The 21776-nt window shown below is 41.4% G+C and overlaps 1 protein-coding gene across 6 annotated transcripts in view; it reads left to right on the top strand.

The window, feature by feature from the left end:
* Window positions 1-474: 474 nt before the first annotated feature.
* ehbp1 (EH domain binding protein 1) overlaps window positions 475-21776 on the top strand; it is a 149825-nt gene continuing 128523 nt past the window's right edge. For all 6 annotated transcript variants that reach the window (XM_030441823.1, XM_030441822.1, XM_030441821.1 and 3 more), the window contains exons 1-4: window positions 475-892; window positions 1514-1934; window positions 19695-19752; window positions 19859-19954. In XM_030441823.1, the coding sequence (XP_030297683.1) occupies window positions 1831-1934; window positions 19695-19752; window positions 19859-19954 (258 nt within the window). In that variant the 5' untranslated portion in view covers window positions 475-892; window positions 1514-1830. The remainder of the gene's footprint in view (window positions 893-1513; window positions 1935-19694; window positions 19753-19858; window positions 19955-21776) is intronic.

The raw sequence follows: 21776 nt of genomic DNA, 5'->3' as shown, positions 1-21776 counted from the left end.
GCAAAACCCAGAGCCAGAGAGCATTTATCTGGAGACACAGTCAAGGATTAAATGTCTTTGATGGATGTTGGAGTGTGATAACAGCAACCCAGAAATGCCTCATGAATCTGTAAACAACCTGTAAATGGCACAAGAATCCCACCAATGGCTGCTGCCCGGGGGCGTTTCTTCAGTCATCCAGGCGGCAGGCGAAATGATGGAGAGAGGCTGCATCAAGCTGGCTATATATACCTAGACACAAGACCGGATATACTAGGATCAGCCTTCAAAATAAAACCAATTTGTAACAGGTTGAACGAAAATCACGGATAGACATTTATCAAATATGTGTTTTTATAGAATAAATATATAGTGAAACAAATTTATGATAAAAACAAGTAGAAATATTTCTATTTTTATAGACACGTCGTTCCTGTCGTCAGTAACACTTTTGTTTTTAAGAGCCCGAACAGGAAGTTGTTAGAATACCCGTTAGCTTTACGCGCTCCTGAGGAACAGAGCGTCAAACTATCAGTAACAATTGGACTACTTTGCTGTGGGAATTCCTGCCTCTGGTTGCAGGACTTTTCTTTAACTTACTTTTTGGGACAAACTCAATTAAATGCCGTGTCTGGCTCGGGCCTGAGACTTAAAACTCTGGCTTACCTGTGGAGCAAATGTGTCAAGTGGCAAGCAACGGTTTCCGCTCCTGCCGTGTTGTGATGGCTAGCCGTCGTCGCTAGCAGCCCTAGCTAGCTGTATGGCTGGTGTCGGTACTGCTGCAAAGAAGGCGATAATTAGCTTGCAAGCGGGCTACGCTCGCTCGGCTGCTACTTTGTTGTAGACAGCTCGCCATCTCTTCACCCTGCCGACAAGGCCGGCTAACGGATAATGCTTTGGATACCACAGTGAGGTGAGTGTCATTCAGACTCAGTTAACCTACTTTCACATGTTAAGTCGTTAGCCTAGCAGCTGAATCATCCCGGTTAGCGGAGCGCAACGGCTCTGGCTATTCCCCGGATTCAGAGACATTCCACCAAATATTCCATGTTTACAAAATGTTTATTTGCGTCTCAGCTTTGGGTGGTGTCTCCCGGTGCAGGGTTTCTAAACTGGGTGGTCAACACTACTTGTGTTACCGTACTGTCACTGCTCCTCTGCCACTGTGTCACATTACATAAATTCATATTTTATTATCAAACATCCCAAGTTAGCTTGCCACGCCAGTGACTAGCCCCCCGGCACGCCGTGCTGGCAGCAGAAGTGCTGGTGCTGGAGTCTTCCACACATTCATACACATTAACAAAGTGTTATGCTGGCGATGTAGAGAAATTGGGTCCTTTTAACATCTACACAGCTATAGGCGACACTAAGGGGAAAGCTGTTGGAGGGACAAAGCATCTCTGTGACGTTTTAATGTTAGAGGAGTTACTTGGCGTTAAACGTTAGAAATCAGCGAGGATACTCCGGAATGCCGGGGCTGTACAGTCTGTCTGTTCCTTTACTGACTGGGTCTGTTTTCTGACATTCACAGGAGGATCACCAGATGGAAATAATGATGTTTGCACCGTGTGGATTACTCCTCATGCCTTTCGAAATTGTGGAATAATTTTCATCATGCGCGCCGTCAAATCAGAGCTCGACCACTGCTGCAGAGATTCCGTGTCCTTACATTTTTCGCACCTACCACGGAGCTTTTAAAGACCAGCAGCCACGACATTAACTATGTATCTCTGCGGGTTGGATATGCCCAGAAACCTGTAAACATTAGCGTGAATTCGTGCAAAGGAAGCCCAAGAAGGAAGTCCAGGGCGGGATAGGTACAGAGAAACTACCCGTTCCCAAAGAAACATGGCCTCGGTTTGGAAGAGACTGCAACGTGTGGGGAAGCATGCCTCCAAATTCCAGTTCGTGGCTTCCTATCAGGAACTGATGGTGGAATGCACTAAGAAATGGTGAGTTTTTTTGGGGGGGAGTCACAGTCGACCACAGTGCTGTCATTTACGCCTCATGAAAACTGTGTGTCTCTGTCTGAGCTGGAATGCCGAGCTCGTTCCTGGTGGCCATAATTTACACACAGACACTTACACACTCAGTCTCCTTGGTGTGCAGGCATGTCTGTATGCTGGGAGGGGCTGGCTGCCTTGTAAAATTGCTATGTTTCTTTTTTTTCCCCTTGTGCGTTGATGTTGAATTTGTTTGGATTGAGTCTTGAGTAGGCAGGCTGAGAGATTTCCCTTCAACCTGAGGGGCTGGGCTCAAGCCGCCCTCGCGGTTCTGAAATGTCCTTGAGCAAACCACTAAAACCGTACCAGCTCCAGGGATGCTGTTGGCAAACTGATCTGACCTCTGACCTCATCGGAAGTAGGGAAACTGTGGGAGTAGTTTTGAACTTTTTGTTTTAAATTACAGAAGCCTAACTGCATCGTCATTCATGGTAAATTCACGGAAAATGTGAGCTGCTGACTGCAAAGTCATTTTTGACAGCTTACTTGTAACACAACTTTCCTTGTTTCTTCCACTTGTCACTATTTTTGGTCCGTGCTTTTTGCAAAAATTCCCAGTTGACGTCTCTCCAAAATAATACCAATTAAAGGGATTTAAAGTTTTGACAGTTATAACCTTTTGACACCAACATCCGCACATATATGTAGGTTTCCATTGCCAGGAAACAAGTTTGCCCTGTCTTTGTGTTTGGTCCTCTCGTGTGTCTTATTCATCATGAATGTGATAGAAAAACGGGACAGTTGAAAGCAGCAGATTAGACTACATCCAGAACTTTTACAGATGTCTTAATCAATAACATGTTTTTTTCTGGAGCTGATGATGGGAGTAGCTAATGAGTGGCACACCCTGCTTCCTGCTCATCTTTGGGGAGATTAGGACATCTGCAGTAGCAATCGGGCAGCTGGTAAAGCTCGTATAGTGTCTGCAACATTTCTGTAGCAAAGAATGAATGAATGATGTATACTGCAAGGAGGTGGGGCAGCTACCGGGTGCGTCTTCAGAGGTGACGATAAGTTAGAGAGATAGCTGAATATATGCTACACTTGAGCCTGCAGGTATGTGTCCAGTAATGAGTGAAAAGCTGGGTCCTGTGAAGAAAAGATGTAGCCTGCAGACATGGATTCTCAAGCAGCTTGCCGTAGGCGTGACTAACCCAGCCCCATGGAGCTTAGACCTGGGACAGATGTTAACGTGTTGGAGAATGGAATGAGAAAAATGTACATCTCTTCCCAGAGCAAAGGGTGGGTGGGCTCAGTAATATGCTTTGTTTCACAATCAGAACACAGCTCTTTTATGTTTTTCAATGGTAGGTATATGTATATAATAAAAGCAATATGTTTTTGTATATTCTAGCTCTTCTCTATTGTATATCTATAGTTTGTTATAACAGTGATAATGACATGCAATGTAAATTTGTTTTGATTTTGTTCAAATACTACTTTGCTGCGGATTATTTTGTTTACAAAGTCTGTCATCATGTCACGTCAGGATCTGAAATTTCAGCCTTACAGCATGAAATACTATGCAAATGACTACTGAGGCAAGGAGTCACATCCTTTGTGAGGCTGAGAGTGTTGCGTCAGGGTCTCTGCTTGTCTTCAAGTGAATATTTTTGTGTATGTGTGCACGCCTGGCCCAAAGTGTGGAAGAAAGCGTTGGCGCATGGTTCTGCCTTCCTTAGACTTCATCAGTACGGTATGTTATTGTTGCAGTGGAAACTTTCCATCTATGCAGACTGGAAACAGTCCCCGGTGCTCAAATGGGTCTCAAATCCTGAAGCCTTTCAGAAGTGATTTTTGAAAACCCACAGCCCTTTCATATCTGCAATCAGTAACAGGAAGAGCGGCTGAACACTTGATTTGTGTCACTGTTGTTATGTATGTGTGCCTGTACATAAAGATGTGGGTGTATTTGAATGTACATTGTTTGAAATGGGAAAGCATTTTGCACGCTTGACTGACACTTGAAACAGTCTGAAGGTAAGAAGGTCAGGGGTCTGTTCTGTGTCTTCATGTATGATGCCCATGCCTTAGAGCTGGGCTTTACCCGATATGAAGTAGTGCGTACAATATTCTGTCCATACACGGTTGAAATTAAACATGTTTGTAGTTGTTATGAACAACCACACTTAAAATGCAGTTAAAGTTGGCCTTTGTAATGAGATGGAAAATGTAATGTGATTATAGACCATCTCTCCGGAAGGACGTGCATAGTGGTGTGCTTGGTTTTTCACATGAAACAAGACAGAAATGGTCTAAAATAGAACTAGAGAGGGATGTTGAAGATGTTTGATTCGTTAGAGGCTAGAGACTGTGTACTACTTTGTATCATCTGTATGTGTGAATGCAGCAGTAGGTCTGATCAGTCACCTGACTCCTATTTTCATGTGGATGTGGGGTGAACTAACATAAGCATCTTCATTCAGCCAGAATAAATGTTTTAGTGCGTGAATCTTCTCTGATGGTAACCATAACATTTATTACATGGTGAAATGCTCAGTGGGCTTGCACTTTTATATAGAAGCTTTTCCAGTCTACTGACCACTCAAAGCACTTTACAACACCTGTCACATTCACCCATTCACACACATATTCATAATTTAATGGCAGAGGCTGCAATTCAAGGTTCCAACATCAGGAGCAATTTGGGGTTCAGTACCTTGACAAGGGATACTTTGACATGCTGCTTGGGGATCCAGAGATCAAACCACTGACCTTGTCCACTTACCACTGCTTAGTTTACAACCTGTTCTATCTCTTGAACAACAGCGGCCCACATCATACAGCAGTATAGTTTAGTTGCTAATGCAAAGCGTTACAAAACAAAGCACAGACCTGCCAGATTACCTGATGCAATCCTCCCAAAGTACACTGTACTGTACATGTGTCTTGAATGTTAGTGCCCTGAGATATGTTGCAGACTGTTGCCTTCATCAGTGGCTGCTCAGATAAATGAAGTGGTGACTGTCTGTCTGTGAGCAAATCAATGATTTTGCTGCTTTTGAGAGGTTTCATCTGGTTTTTCCCCCCTCCACATTTTACTCTTCTTCAAGCTAAAGATATCTTATTTTGGGCCGTTAGTTCAACAAATATGAAGGGATGTGGTGACAGAGACAGAGTTTAGGATTAAGGTTGTTCCCTGTCATATTTTGAGTTTGCAAAGTAATTTTTTGGTCTCAGTCCGTGCTGTAGTTGCTGTAGTCGACTCCAATGTGGAGCAGAGGGAGTTAGCATTCCACTCACGAACCCATTTTGGACTCTAGAATCAATTCAGACTAGCCATTAAAACATTAATGACTTCAGTGTTTGTGTTTGCCAATGAAATGAAGCACCGCTCACACAATGTTGCAGCTCTGCCCTTTTTGAAACTCGATACTTAACACCTTTGATGAGAAAATGAACTGTATTTTCTCTTGCTTTTCATCTGTAACGGGTAATTATGTTATTAGACTTTCTTTCAGGTCAGGATTGAAAATCTAACCTCCTTGGCACACACCATAGGTAAAAAATTGTAAACCTGCAGTTTAACCTTCTATAGAAATTGATAAACTGACTTCTTTTTTTGATATATTTTTAGTGTTATGTGTAGTGTTATGTTCATACACACACGTAGGTGCTCTACACTGTTATCCTGCTCATTTTGTATATTCAGTGTGTTTTCTTATCAGCATAAATGAACAGCTTTGTCTAAAAAATCAAACCAAACAAAGGCCAAATATCCGGTTAGCATAATTTTTTCCACTCATAACTGCCCGAGCTCAGACACGAATATCATTTTTATTAAGGCTTCTACAAATATTAAACATACATACTGGTGTGATGGAGCAGTGCCTGCTATAATTGTTTAATATCTCACGCTGCTGCTGCTAAGCACTTGGCCAGGGTGGACAATTTATTGTTCTTTCATCTTTTATATCAGTGTCCATGCACTGCATCTGTCTCTTATCATATGTAACCCCTGTGTTATTTGATTTGATTAGGCTTCCTGTGCATTGTTGTGTGGAAAAGTCAGTGGGGTGTGTGTGTGGTAGCACATAGGCAACGCAGAGATGCACAGAATCGTCACAAATGATCTCGTCTGTCTTTAAGGTTATTACTTTCTGATAACATAGAAATATGTAAACATATTCTGTCAGGCATCCAATTCTGTATTTTCAATCAGAGTGAATGCACCACACCAAGCAGCTTGGAGTATGACTCCATGTCTCAGTTTCTTTATGTGGAGCTATCAAGAGGGTTTAACCCCAAGAGTGAAAGGCAATTCAGTCTGAACTTAGGCTCGAGTATTACCCTCACCCTGTGAGAAAACCCCCTGAGGCTGGTGCAAGAATGTCTTTTTAGTCATCCTGTCTGGTGAAATAGTTCGAAAACATCGTCAAAAGCCAAGAGTGACATGTTGACACGTGTAGCAAGGATTTGAGAGTTATACACACTGGAAACAACACAGAGACGCTATTGATTACATGGTAAGCCTATCTGGTTACATAAAAGCATGGCTAATCAAGACTTCTTGCCTCGCTGCCACATGACAAGACAGGGAAGGTTCAAGAGTTGTAGGGAAGAAGTCTTCATATCAGTCAAGGACTGTGCAGAAACCCTGGAGGCTGACACACACAAACACACCGTCAGTCATTTCATAGGTATTAACAAACTCTGAACACAAGTACTCTACCTCAAGTGGATTTACACGTCTCTTTTGAGGTGTGTGGTGGTCCCGCTGGGGATGCCCGCGGCGCAGGATTTGATTGATTTTTCAGAACTTTATTTAAATCGTCACAGCAGCACTGCAACACTTGATATATGTGTCGTACATGTTTCAGCCCAAGTTATTCGTTATTCATGCGTCACCATGCTTTCATTCTTTCATTTTTCCACTTGAAATTGAAATTGGCTGTGCTGGTAAACTCCTGAAAAGGAGATTATTTCTCAAATATACATTTGCACTTAATATAAAAATTTAACTTAAGGACAACTTTGAGCTTTCTGTAGTATTAAGTAGTAGTTTCCCTCTCTGCCACCTTCACTCCACTTCATTTATTTGATAACTTCAGTTACTAGTTACTTTGCAGATCCAGATAATCCAGTGTTGATCAGCTATTGCTTGTGATGTGTAACCAATCAGACAGTTTTGTGGGTGGGACATTGTGTGAGATCAGAGAGTGGTGATAACAGATTGAGAAAGAATTAAGCACCAGAGCCAACGTAATGCATTTGTGAATCCATTTAGCTTATCAGCAGTGGGACACCAAAAAACACTGAGACCCATAATTGTAAAATTGCTGAGTATCCACACTGATGAGAGGACCAATATCTACTTAATAGACTTACGTTGCACAATTTGTTCATTGCACAATTGCAGTGAGGATCACACCTTTAATAAATCAGTAAACTGGATTGCGATGAAAGGTAAACTGTTTCATTTGATTCCCACAGCTGTCAGGAGTTGTGAATTTACCAGCATGATTCCATCAACGTGTCCTTGAGCAAAACACTGAATCTCTACTGGCTCACTCATTGTATTATCACAGAATCAAAGCGTTACTAAATACCAAAAAGGGAAAACTGTATAAATCAGTGTCAGTTGTGCAAACCACAGTGCAGGCATCAGGCTGTCGATTGAGTAATGGCTCACTGTTTCACTGGAAGTGACCAGTGTGTGTCAGGCTGTGACATGTAGTCTTCTGTTAAACATGTGTGTGTTATGGCAAGCGTCCTTCATGTCTCTGCCAAAGAAACATCTTCCTGCCAACTTGTCTGACGTGGCTCTCTATTCTATTCAAATTTGAAGGCCTTGATACATTCCTGCGTATAAAGTATGGCAGCAGGAGATGATTTCACTGCCAGGTAGCACAGTGCAGTTGTTTTTGTTGTGCAGAAACTCCTGAAACAACACAATTTGTTGTTAATGGCTATATGGTTTTAAAGAAACTAATAATTTAATTGTTCACAGAGGATCTTGGTGTAGTTTGGTATTATTTCTTCAGTCTTTGATTTACCTTGAAATGTTTGCTTCTGTCTATTTGTCCGAATGTTATTGTAAATATGAACGGATGCCAGTAAAACACAAAAACAGCGGCGAACACAAACAAGTGTTTTCATTGTTGATAGTTGAGTTGTTTTAATTTGTGTTCTCGCTTATCACTTCCTTAATTATAGCATTTGCCGATGATTTAACTCTGCCGATTTGTTTTGCCTTCTCAGTGCAGCTCGCAGCTCTTTTTCTCCCCCCTCCTGTAATTCTGCAATCGTTTTCTTGCACCAAACCCACTGCTGTCATCTGGGGCAGCTCTCACACTATCATTAATGCCTCCCCTCACATCTTTTTCTCTTTTCCTGCTTCCGATAATGTCACTTTAACCGCTTTGCAGTGGAATCCACCCAAGTGTAGTTGTTCTGTGCTGCAATTATGGACACAAATAGACATTTACACACCCACTTCCACACACGACAAGAGACACGAAACATTGCCGGGTGGTGAGGCAGTCAATGGAGTGTTAAAAGTGATGAAAACTCTGCTGGTGTTACTGTATGTCTGCTGCTGTCAGGCAGAGAAACACATGGCCCTGGAGGCTACTCATCATTTATCAGCCTGCAGAGCAGTGCTGAATCTGCAGACTGATAAATTCATCCTGCTCGAAAACCTGTTCTTAAAAAATCTACTTGGTGCAGGTGGAATTTAGGATGTAAAAACTTGCTGCAGATTTTGGCCTCGCCCTGTAGTAAAAAAACAGTTTTCCTCTACTCTCCTATTCTGTGGAGCAGAGCTGTGATATCTGCAGGGCAGTAAACTCCCTGTCCTTACTGTAGTAAAAAGATACCCCATGGTTTGACATGGTGGTGGTAATTTATCATAAACCCTTGGGTAGAACAGCAATTTACCACTTCTGCAGAGTAATCTATAGGCCTACTTGATATTCTTTACTGCAGTTACTGTAATGTGTGTGGGCTAATGACACTTCCTTCACTACACACTCCCAGCCACAACCGGCGAACTATGTTCGATGGTAAAATGAGAGAAGAGAGAAACTGGAAAAGGAGTTATAACAAAATGAAGAAAGCAGTTTTAATTGCCAGCAACCACAAGCAACATTCACAACTTTCAAAACTTCTCTTCTTCATGAAATTTTCCACCCATGTAATTTGTAATAGAAAATAACATTGATAAGCAAGTAATATCACTGCTGAAGCTACGGCCGCCTGACTGCTCGTGTAACATTGCCTTAAGAAACGGACGTTGCTGTCCTCACCAGGGCTCCTTGTTTCCCTGCTGTTGGTGCTCTTGTAGCACATGATGACTGTGATTCTGACTGTGTCGATCTCTCCTTGGGGCTGTTAGCAAGCTGGTTTAGCAAGGGGAGATTTTTATTATCTCAGCTACCCCACTGAAAGGCAGCCTCCTTACATTCCCTTTATTTTAGAGCTGCTCCTTAACACTTGATGTTAATGATTTCTACTATGCCCGATCTCTTCCTAAAGCTTCTATCGTGCCATCTTGTATGATGACAGTGTTTTCATCCCTGTCTTGCTGTTGACGGATGTCAGCCATTAGTGTTGTTTTTGCCTTGTTAATATAGAAGCCAAAGTTTGCACAAGAGTCTCACTTGTGTTTATCTGCCTAGTGTCTTTCTCATGAGAGTTACACCGTGGAAGTACTCCATTAGTTTGCATAGAATATTTGTTGCTTTGAGCTCTCACAGCTCCCACAGTTTTTTCAGACCTAAAGTTTATGTGGCTCCCTCGCCGCAGCAGAAATCTAATGATAAGGGAGGAATGAAAGCTGTTGGAGATGAGCCAGTCGACTGAAGCAAGGAGACGAAAAGATGTATACTACTGCCAATGTGTACACTTCTCTTGTAGCCTCCATCACATGGACTTTGTAACTTGTGGAGTCTGTCAGTACTTTTTGACACTAAGTATAGACATTGCCCATTAGTTTTATTGAATATCATTTCAGATGTTGGTCTCGAGGTCCTAGCATAAATTTTATGTTCCAGCAGCTCCCGAAATCTTTCTGTGGAGAGTTTTACCCTACACCTATAGGCCAATCCTCTCAGCAACAAAGCGTTTCATTTTCTTCTCCTGACATCCATCACCACCTAGAGTCCTCATTTTTGACAACTCCCTCTTCTCTGCTCCCTATATGACTTCTCGGAGCTAAGATTTAGATAACTTTAATCTGACCTCCATCCCTCGAGGCAGGTGGAGCCTCTGATCCTCACTTTCATCCGTCCAACCAACATGCTTTATTGTTTGTAACTTGCTGTTACCGAGCCTCTCTTCTCCGTCATGGCAGATCCATAACCGCACTTGACCTCCAGTCGGTCAGTCTCTGCTTTGAAGCTCAAGAGTGTCTACATGCAGCTTCGCTTTCAAGCAAAATTTGTACATTTCTCAAAAATAACACGAAGCTGACTTGAAAACAAACTAGGCTGCGTACTGAATTTAAATTGCAGCTGCTTCAAAAAGAGTCTTCATGCTTGATGTCTTCAGGGCCTCATTGGGAGTAATAAAGACTGTAAATGTCTGGAAAAATATCGTGCAATCCCGGTTCACACTCCACCAGATACCTTCTTCATTTATAGATCATTTTTCACTTTAGATACTGTATGCATGTTAACAGTCTTCAACAGAAGAGTGATATGACAAAGCTAAATCCAGTTGAGCAAAGGGGTGAGTGACATGTGTTAATCATGAATGAAAATCAGGCCATTAAGCATATAGAAGAAGTTTATTCAGAAGTCAGAAGAAGCTGATCTAATTAAGATATTTGTTTCATTTTTGATGACCCATTTGTAATGATTGATATTCAAATATTTAAACCTTGGTAAGGGATGTTTGCTGTCAGAATGACAATCAAATAATATCATTCATGCACAAACGGTCACACACTTCATGCATAGTTTTTGTGTAGTCTTGAAAGGAACATTTTATTTAACATTTAGCAGTTACAGAAACATTCCCAGGCTCTGCAACACGTTTTGCCGCGGGTACAGCAGTTACAAACTTACAGTACACATTAGGTCTGACATGAATGCTAATCTGATGTCCAAATCTTTATTTAAATGTTCCTCTATGGCATTTAATTAGTCTCAAAACCCACACACATAGAAACCAGGCATTTTCACCCACACCAGATCAGTATCTGCAAGGAAAGTCATTCCCATGAGGGAGTATTTGTTCTCTGGGCACAAATTTGGTCCTGTGAGCATCGCAAGCTCAGCCCTCCCAATGCGAGAGCGAGGGTTCAACAATCGATTCCTGTCAAGTTGAGTTTTGAGGCTTTGGAGGCAGGGTCCAAAAAGGCAGCAGTTGATGTCTCTCTTGCTGTCCTGACCGCTTGTTTAAGGGGAGCATTGCATGTGTCGCTGAGTGTTGTCCGTGCCAGCCCTCCCACTGTTGGATCTTTGACTATTTGTCAGGACAATCTCTCTGAAGCTTGGAAGTCAGGACTGCCCGAGTACACACACGAACAAGCACAATCAAGTAAGCTGATTAGTGAGAACTGTAACTTACACACCAGACACTTTAGTCTGGCTTTAGTGCTTTCAACCTTAACTCGGTGTCATTGACCCAGCTCTCGGTTGCCTCATACACAAAGACTGACTGTCAGTGTAGCCTAGAACAACGAAGACACACACACACACACACACACACACACACACACACACACACACACACACACACACACACACACACACACACACACACACATTGAGGACGCTCCAATGCTTATCTCTCCCTGTAATCACTGCATTACATAAACTTGATGCAGATTGTAAGTCATAGTTTGCCAGAATGTGTGGGTTTGTGTGGTGTGTGTTCAGTTTATCATGCAGTCTGGGAAGTGACAGTCGCACAGATTGTGTTTGCGCTGCTACATATGTCCTGATAGCAAAGGCCACAGTCTGACTGATAGCATAGCAAAGTAGCCCCCCTCTGCTCATTTCTCTCCCTTTTCCCTTTGTCACTTGTCTCGTCCCACTCTCAGCCATTCTCGTGATGCTGTCTTTGCTGAATCAGAAATTGCCAAGTAGGTCAGGTATAAAAAATACATTTATAGCTAAGCTATTTATAATAGGCCTGTTACATCTGTGAGTAAACATTATTTTGAAAGCATTTTAAGCTGTCACTTGGTTATTTCTTTAATTTTGACTGTGTCTTTGGTAAAAAAGGGCAATGGCTTTGGTCTTCTAGTGCTGCAGATCCCACAGATCCCACAGATACCTTATCAAAGTGTGAGATTTGCTAGTGATGTTTAGATTTCTATCACTCTTATTTTCAATTCAATTCCAGTCAGTATTGCTGTGTTTTAAAATATTTTATGTGTACTTTATTGTACTTTAAACAATGCTATAACACAGCTGGTCTAGATTGGATTTATTTTGTACAAGAAGGAAACATACCCAGTGGAGTGAAGTTCACTTGACCCCCATTAATCTTAGAGCCTCTGTCCATACAAGAAAGAGACAACATCTCTCACAGTACTTAATGGGGGAACCTCTGACTGTGCCAGCCAAAGAGAGATCCCCCAGCAGAACAGAATCCAAATGGACTTGCATTTCTATAGCGCTTGTCCAATCTACAGGCTGTTCACACCCACATTCATACACTGTTGCAAGGTGCCAGCTGCTCATCAGGAGCAATTCAGTATTGTCAGTATTTGAACCAGCGATCATCTGATTACTAGACGACGCATTCTACCTCCTGAGCTACAGCTACCCCTATCTAGAGTCAAGATGGATTGCGTAATATTTAATATGCGCTGCAACATAGTGAAGGCATTAACAGAAACCTAAAAACATGGCGTGTGTTATGATCCAATGAAGTTGGACACGATTCCAGCCAAGGTGAATAAATCTCTCGTTTTCATCTGGAAGGAGCCAGGAGGGTAATTCATTGACATTCAAGTGAATCCCAATGGGTTTGTCACCTCTTATGACCCAGATATCTACGTTCGGCATCCTGTTTGCCTATCCCACACTGCAGTCTTCAGTCCTGTTACACAGTATAGTACAAGATAATAACCTTTCATGCCTTGCTTTGGTGCAGTCTGTGGTGAGAGTCTGAGACATTATATATATGGGTGTGCCTGTGTGTATTGCAGCAAAGCGCCTGTTTTAGTATGCATGGCAGCGCTGTAGTCTGATGTTTCATCTTTTGCAACTGCTGTATTACAGTACAAATTATCCACAACATCCTCTCCCCTAATGTCTGATAGACAGGTAGACGGGAAGTCTGTCGACAGCTTCCTCCTCTGAGTATTGTCAGCATTTCGTCGGGATGATACAGTATCCGCTCTCTGAAAGACACACACATGCAGATTTATTCCCTTCCCTCTTGTTCTGACTGTCACTCTTTTTTCATCTCGCCATTGTGATCAACCTGTACAGCTAATGTCTTTCAGACAAACGCGCATACCCCTGAATCAAATAAAGTTATACAGTGAGACCGACAATGAATTCTTGATAGTCAGATCACACAACCCAGAGCTATTCAAGTAAAGAAGCCCAGTGAAGTAAAACCCCAAAACTTAATACTGACTTCTGCTACTTGAAACCTACTGCAGCTTAATTTTATGACTGTATATCCTCCCATCTTTTATTCAAGTGCTTAAACTAGGATGTATGTTACCTTCCCCACACACTGCAGTAATTTGAGTTTTTTATGTGTCATAAGCCTCGTTTGTGCTCAGTTATTCTTCAAATTATGATCACAGACATGAAGCAGTAAAAGGCTTTGCAGGGCAGCTGCTTGGTGGAATATTGTCAGAAATAATGGCGGTCATGTCGTTGTTTTCTTTCAGCTAATTCGGGGATAAAAATGGAAATCAATATTAAGTGGTCAGCTTTCCCTCTTGGAATTTGGAAGTTGTGAAGGTTTACTATTGTGTTTTTAAAAATAACCTAAATTTTCACTGTGCTTATCACTCGGCCATATTTTATCACTGTGCCACTAAACTAAACTCAGCCCTTCCCTGCTATGTGTTTGGGTTTATAACACTCTGTGTGTGTAGTTAGTTTGTGTTTTACTGTGTGTGGTCTGGGGGCCCTCAAATCAAATGTGAAGTGGTTCCTTCCTCCTGCCGACAGGAAAGATAGAGCAGCAGCAACATCCTGACGCACCCTTTACTTCCATCCATGCGGACATATGGACATGCACACACAGCCATGAGAACATTTATGCTGCAAAACTATTTTTTTTGATGAGCAAGCTGTATTTTTTTGTCTGCGTGTAAAGTGGCACATGTTGCCCTTTGGGTGATTAAATGTGCGTGAAACCACCCATCTGTTCCCCTGAACCCTGTAAAAACTAAATAGCTAACTCTACTGACACACTTCAGTGTGTCCTCGCATCTTCCTTCCTAAAACCATCTGATGGAACAGATTCCCTTTGTTTAAATCAGTACAGCTCTGCAGTCTACACCTGCTCTGCTTCACTTGTTTCAGTTATTGTGTGTAACTACAGCACCAAAGTGTCTTTTTTATAAGTTTTTACTTAGGGCTGCACAATATAGTAAAAAATCACATTGCCATTTATTTTTTTTGACAGATATTATGATTGCGAGATGGTTTATGAGTAGGAGGAATGATCGTATTATCATCACAATTTTTAGTTTCACTGAAAAACTATTTAAAACACAATGATGTGACATTTGTTAGGGTCTTTACTAAACAAATAGGTGTTGTTACATCTAGAGAACAAGATTTGTAGGTTCGGGCATCTCTGCAGCAGTACAATACTAACATGCTGCTTTGTTGCGCATTTTACCACCAGCGTCTACGTTTTGGATATTAAAATTGACCAAATTGCGAATTTGATAATATTTCTATTAAGTGTGCAGCCCCATTTTTAAGCAGATGGTTTTTGTTCTGAGCTGCGAGTGCTGTCTTAATGCTTCAGAGTGCTTAGCAGCTCTGTGGCTCTGCTGATACAGAGGAGACAATGATTGAGAACTGCAGACGCGGCTGAGATGCAGCCTCCGCTGCACAGCATGAGTAGACAAAGTGCTCTACAAACTCAATACACAATAATACTATTCTGGAGCAGAATAGAGCTGACTGTAGAATTTAGATTCTAGAAAAATTGATTTTTAGAAAGGACATCTTCTCTGTGAAAATTGCTCTAAAGCCAGAGAGCAGGGTTATAAGACAATCATATAAAAGAATTGATGAACACGTCACATGTCGTCTTTGTTTGTTTTTCTTACCTGCTGTGACGCTAAAGTGGTTTTGAGGAAAACATTAAATATCCACATGCTGACTAATTTCAGTTTTCAGTGGATGAGAGCTTGGCTAAATGTCTTAAAGGTAAATGTAGGAGGGTTTATTTGTGTTTTGTGTCTGTCTCAGAGGGCTCTCGTCTCAGCTCCTGCTGAGCTTGCTGACCCACTTTCACTCTTATCTGCCCTGTCTCATGTCTCCAGCCCACACACAAACTCTCAGACTCGCTTCCATCTCTTTATCGTCTTCTGAAAACCTTGTGTTGATGATTTTTATCCTACTGTATTTTGTAGTTGTATCTGAGCTGTAGACCAAAGGCTGTTTTTAGGCCAATCAGACTCTTGCATCACCCTTTATCACACATATGCATGCTCATTCTTTTATCCTTTTTCCTCTTTCATTTCCGTCTCTCTCATCCAGCTGCTGAGAGTCGATTAAGATTTTTTATATGGTATACGTGACATTTGTTAAACTCCCACTCACAAGAATTAGAAACACGTTTACATTGCCGTATGTTGTTAACGTTTGAAGACTTGGAGAGATTTTTAGGGTGCTGGACTCTCCTGAATTGATTTTGTTTTTCCTGACCAACTGATGAAAAATAGGTGTTATCCTATATTAAATTTGTAGGTGTGTGCAAAAACATTCAGAGAGTAAATAGAAAGGTAATAAATCAGAACAGAGGACATCGAAGCAAGGAGAGATATATTGTCCACTGAACATGAACAACAAATGTAGCTTGACAACAGCCACTGCCTGTTGGCCCAGAGGATGAAACTACTTTGGTTTCCTTGACGAATCGATACTGCAAAACGTGATGGCATAATCACATTCACTAAGAAGCCTCTGATTGCCCAAACAGGATGTGTGTGATGCCACTGAAAAGCTGAGAAACTCCACGTTACATAACTTTTTAAAGTATATGGATAGGATTAGCAGTTTAAAAGGTATTAAACATTTTAGAACAATAGCTATTTTTAGCTGTTGGAAGCTCGCTAAGTCTTTGAGGGTTAAATAAACCTCCGTTATCCAAACTTTACCTCAAATCTATGTAAACGGAAGGACTTCATGATGAACACACACTTTCATAGTCTTTCTTCAGGGATCTCTGCGGCCATCTTCATTAGATTTGTTTCTTCTGCTGTGGCATTCCTCTCTGATGGCTCATTGATTCCTGTTAAGGAACATGCAGGCCTGAGGTTAGAGCTGAACTCAAGAGGGAATGACACCAAAAAGTGTGAAGAGTCAGTAAGCCTGCAGGCGAATGGTTTAAATTTTTGTCATAGCACATGAAGAACTGTACAAAGGGAAGATAAATAAGGGAATGGTAATTTGTGTGTGTGTGTGTGCGCGCTCTGATATAGCCTGTGTTGTTGGACAATAGCTTCTCTATGTGAAGCCTCTCCTCAAGGCTGAAATTGTTGCCCGTCATTCTCCCTCTCTCCTCTCCTCTCTGCTCTTTTTTTCCTCTCACTCCTCTTCTTTCTGTCCCTCTGTTTTCTTCCTTCTCCCCTCTCTTTTGTGTCTTCTCTGTCTCTGTCACACAGTCAGTCATTCTTTCCCCAGAATGACTGCTTTGCTGTTGTTCTTCAGGAGTCTTTGACACCAGGGCCCATTTGCACATACACCAAGTGTTATGCTTGCTATGCCTGGAGTATGTGCACTCAAACCACTGACAGATATCTGAAAGCCACTGATAGATGGATATTTCCAAAGATAGGGATTCATTATGACCACATGTTGACTGTATTTTTATGAGATGTCATAATGCCATGCCAGCCAATGTGTGGCATTCTCGCCTCTAATTGGAGCGAACAGTAGTATAGCTTGGTAAAAACAGCATCCCCGACCACTACTGGATTTATGAGGCAGATGCCACTATGTTTGAGAATTTAATAACGATGTATTGGGCAATATTATTTTTCACAGAACATCCAAACACAACAGGTACAGCAATAACACTCTAAAGGGTAGAAAGAGAAGACGATGAAGCGAGGGGTAGGTGGGTGTCACTGACGTTTTGTTGTTGAAGAATTTGAGACACTCAGTGGGATGTTTTACTGTTGGAATAAAAACATGTCCGGGCTCTTTGGTGCACAGTATTGTTGGTGACACTGCCAACTATATATTTGGTAGGTCTGTATTCCATTTTGTTTTTATTTGACACTGATGTCTGCCTGGAGGAAAACATTGGCTGATGCAACAGAATAAAGTGTTTTTAATTGATCCCTGAAGAGCAGTTTGCACCCTTTCTTTTCTCCATTATGGGGTCAGAGGTCAGGCTCAATAACAGAGCATCAGATCTGTAGTTGTAGCTGGAAAGCTTAAGAGCACAGAGCAAAACTTGCCAACACAAGAACTTAAACCCAGGATTTTCTCTTTACAATGTTATTGATTGGCACCTGTTAAGTGTTCCACTCTGTTGTCTTTTTTTCTTTAAATCCTTTTGGGCTTTATTGGATAGTGACAGCTGAAGAGAGGCAGGAAAGAGGGAGAAGTAGGGAATGCCAAGCAGCAAAGGGCCCTGGCTAGAGTTAAAATCAGCCTTAGATGATGAGAGCCCTCCACAAGGTGAGCTACCAGGGCACCCCTACCTGATTGTCTTTGACCAAAGCCAAAGCATGGTTTGACCTATGTACTATAATTTGGGATTTCACTGTATTTCTATGAAGGTATTAAGATAAGCCAGGGTCGGGTCCTGCCAATTTGGTTCAGGTTCGGGATAAAATAATGGAATGCACTGATCAACCTTTTCTTTTCCTAATCCTGATATCTCAGTTCAGGGTATCTTCTGAGCACTGATCTGATACAGGTGCTGTCTCTTCCCAAATTGAAAATCTGTATGCCTCACTGCACCAAAGTCATTGAAGTACACCTTATGTAAGTTAACATGAGGCCAATGGTAACTATGGCAATAAAAACTGAGTTGGCAGCATGGCGTGAAGGAATTAATGTAGAAGATAAGAGAAACAGGATTTTTTCTAATGACACTGACAAGAAAAATCAGTCTCTTCATGGCCAATCCTGAACGGCCTTGGTCAGTATTGGGCTGATACTGATCCAGGGTAGTCATACTAAAATATTAGTATTAAAGATAACATTTTAACAAAGAAGGTTCATTTTTATATTAAAATTCATATTTCACCGTCAGAAATGTTTTGTCCCCAACACCACACATACTCATTTTTACAATATGTATGTGTACTAGAAGTGACAGACAGGCAGGTCCAGACCTGCCAGCTGGCTAACTGCTGTGTGTCACAGCTCTGTGAGACTCGAGTGGCAAAGGGAAAAGGGAAAGGACAGGTAATCCTTAGTGGTGTATCACACCCTCTCTATGGTGAATATGAGTCGTAACATCAGTAAAGAGCTTTTCAGGATATCACCTATACAGACCTCCCTCTCCCAGCGATGCTTTAAACCTGCCAGTAAAGCTCTGTTAAACAAATCCTTGTGATGTGAGATGTGTTCACTCGCATCTTTATTGTAGACGATGATGTGGAGCACTTTGTAGTTAAATGTCTGTTTTTCATTGTTGTTGTTGTAATTCTATGCTTGAAATTGTTTAACAGTTGCCACAGAAACGAAATATAATTTATGAAAGGACTATAAACAAAACAAATGTCTGTGGCTGTTTTCATGATTTCCCAGGCTGACAGGGAGTAATGGAGAGCTTTTGTTAGTCCCTTATTTGTCGTGGTATGTTTTTCACATCACGGGCGAAATAAAAAGTCAGTTGTAATTAATGAAGCAGCTCCATAAGGCTTAAATTTACTGATTTGTAAAGCGCGTGTGTGTGTGTGTGTGTGTGTGTGCGTGTGTGTGTGTGTGAAGGTCAGCTACTGCTCTTTAAGAGCATAGGCCCTTGGTTTGCCTCAGTATTTACAGTTGATTACTTAAATCAAGAGCTAAGTTACAAACTAATCATGATGAATATGCTGATAAAGCTGCAGAGTTGACCCTGACTGCTGCACTGAACCAATACTGTGGTTTTAAGAATTGAAGTAAATGTTTTATATTCTCCTCTCTCTGCTTTTACATTTAATTCATTTCCGGCTGTCGGGTTACAGCTGTTGGTTATCATTGCAGTGCGACTCTGACCTGGTTTCGGTTAGGTTGTCCTAACTCCTTCAGTGTTTCTCCTGTCACATAAACCTTCTGTATGTGTATTTGTTTCTGTTTGTGTTCTGCTGCGTGTGCTGCAGTCCACTGAGACAAAGTCGGGGTGTAGCTGTGGCTCATGATTTATTCATATCATGAGTGGCTTTGCAGGTGTGTGTATGCAATGTTGTCGTTGGTGTGTGTGTATGGCAGGGAGCTTATCAGGGTTTTAAAATGTCAGGCATTAAGATACAAGCGATGATCAATTGGACTGACGGCCTTATCGTGCTAATGTGTAGGTAGTAGCCGCACAGCGACAGGTAGATTGATGAACAAATACCTTTTTATGCCTTTTTTACTCATCTGTCTTTTCTCTCCTTCCTCACAGGCAACCAGACAAACTGGTGGTGGTTTGGACGCGCAGGAGTCGGCGGAAATCTTCCAAGGTTTGTATTTGATAACTGGCATTTTAAATAAACATTTAAACATTAAAATAAAAATGTTTCTTACTTGTGCAATAAATTTGTCAATGTTTGTCCCTCTGGCCTGCAGGCCCACAGCTGGCAGCCTGGCATCAAAAACCCCTACAGAGGAGTGGTGGTGTGGCCTGTACCAGAGAACATTGAGATCACGGTCACTCTTTTTAAGGTAGGGTACAGTTGTTTAATTAGCACTGAGACAAGCGTCCTATGTTTTAAGTGGACTACGGTTGTTAACAGAACATGATCTGTATGTCAGCGATTGACAGTAAGATTTTGCACTGAATGTTGATTAAATTTTTAGGATTAGCTTGATTTTTATAAATGAATGTCACCTAAAAGCAACACAGTGTGAATTTTGTATTACATGAAAGTTTCTTTTTAATCATAATTAGCAGATTAATGATATAAAGGATGAGAATTTGATTTTTTTCAATCCGATTTGAGAATTAATATTAATAATAGAGGGTTGTTATAAAAATGTACTTAATGGGAATTTTTGTTTTCATTTTGAGAAATACAAAATGCTATTACTTGAAATTTGTCTCGTTGTTTTATGACTGGAAGGTCTTGTATAGTAAAATACTGTAGTTGTGTCTGTAAATGAAACACATGCACAGACAGTATCTGTCACCATGCCTGGCTTACTTAAACATGCTGGGCCTCTGTGCTGACAGGCTAGCTCAGAGCTCAGTGTCTTGTTACCTTTCTCAGTTTCTTAAATAGACTTCATCCCTTCATGTGGGCTCACTTGCAGAAAATGACAGACAGGAGTCATGGTGACAAAAATCTGAGACTTTATTAATCTGGACAGACCGTGACACACTGAAAAAAAGTTTAACTTTCATGTGCACCGGCTGAGTCTATACTTGTTGAGCACTGCTGTACATATCAGTGTCTCTCGACTCTGGGCCCACTTCCACTTCCTGTCCCAGAGGAAGTAATAAAGCTGTTTTTGTAGTGAGACAAGGCGAAGTGACTGAAGGCACAGTTCACCCACATCTGTTGGATAAAACCACACATCAAATAACATTGCCTCTGCACAGCCGCTACAGTGCAAATTAAGCTTGGAGTCAAAACTGTCATCTTATCAGGTTGTTGTAGCAAAGATGTAACTAATATACTTACAGTAATTTGCTGCCTTTCAGTTCTGGTTTGGCCAACATAAACCTTCTTTACCAGTTTTTTGCTGTTTTGTGCTTGGCAGGTAGTATACAGTCATCTTGCTTAACTTTGTGAACTTTAAAAGGCTTTCCACAGTTTCATATGAAGCTTTAGATCGATGAGATGCAAACCTATATATCTGTGATTAGAGCGTAAAGCCTACACAATGACTCCACAGTAGCACAGGATTGCACAGTCAGATTTCATTTCTCTGTTTGTATAACAGGGACTTCATATAGTTGATTTTTAAGGGACTCTCCACCTGTTTTCCCAAAAGACGTCAGTTCACTCGACATGAAGAGAACTACTCAGCCTGTTAAAATGAAGTCTGTAAACTACAAATATATGGCAGGAAGCCTGCACAACCAACAGTGGTTTTGAGGTTTGAAGGATGTAAGCATTAACCATCCAGGGAGCATTAGACAAAATATTATGTTGGTTGCATTGTGGTGAATGTACGATCCAGAGGTTTCAGAGCTATCCCAACCTCTGCTGCAACAATTTTAGCCCTCTGTCTCTCAAGTTTCCAAATTAAATGGATGCACAAGACTAAACTGTGGCAGGAGTAGCCTTAGAATATCAAGAATAATGCTTGATAGCAAGCTAAATCTTACAGTTTAGGTATTCCTTCAGTCAAAGGCTAAAGCAAACACTGACAGTGATTTGGAGATGCTCTCATACTCCTGTCTGGCCTGAAGCTCTGCAGCAAAAATAGCTGAGCACAGCAGGATCGAAGCTTATACCCCAGGGAGATGTTCACCACCAACAGCCTGAGCTGAACTTTGTAAAAGGCACGAACATACTGAAATTAATAAGTAACTTAACTG

The sequence above is a fragment of the Sparus aurata genome, chromosome 15 (genome assembly GCF_900880675.1).
Source record: "Sparus aurata chromosome 15, fSpaAur1.1, whole genome shotgun sequence".
Classification (NCBI taxonomy): Eukaryota; Metazoa; Chordata; class Actinopteri; order Spariformes; family Sparidae; genus Sparus; species Sparus aurata.
The sequence above is the reverse complement of the archived record's forward strand: the minus strand, read 5'-3'. Positions and strand labels throughout refer to the sequence as shown.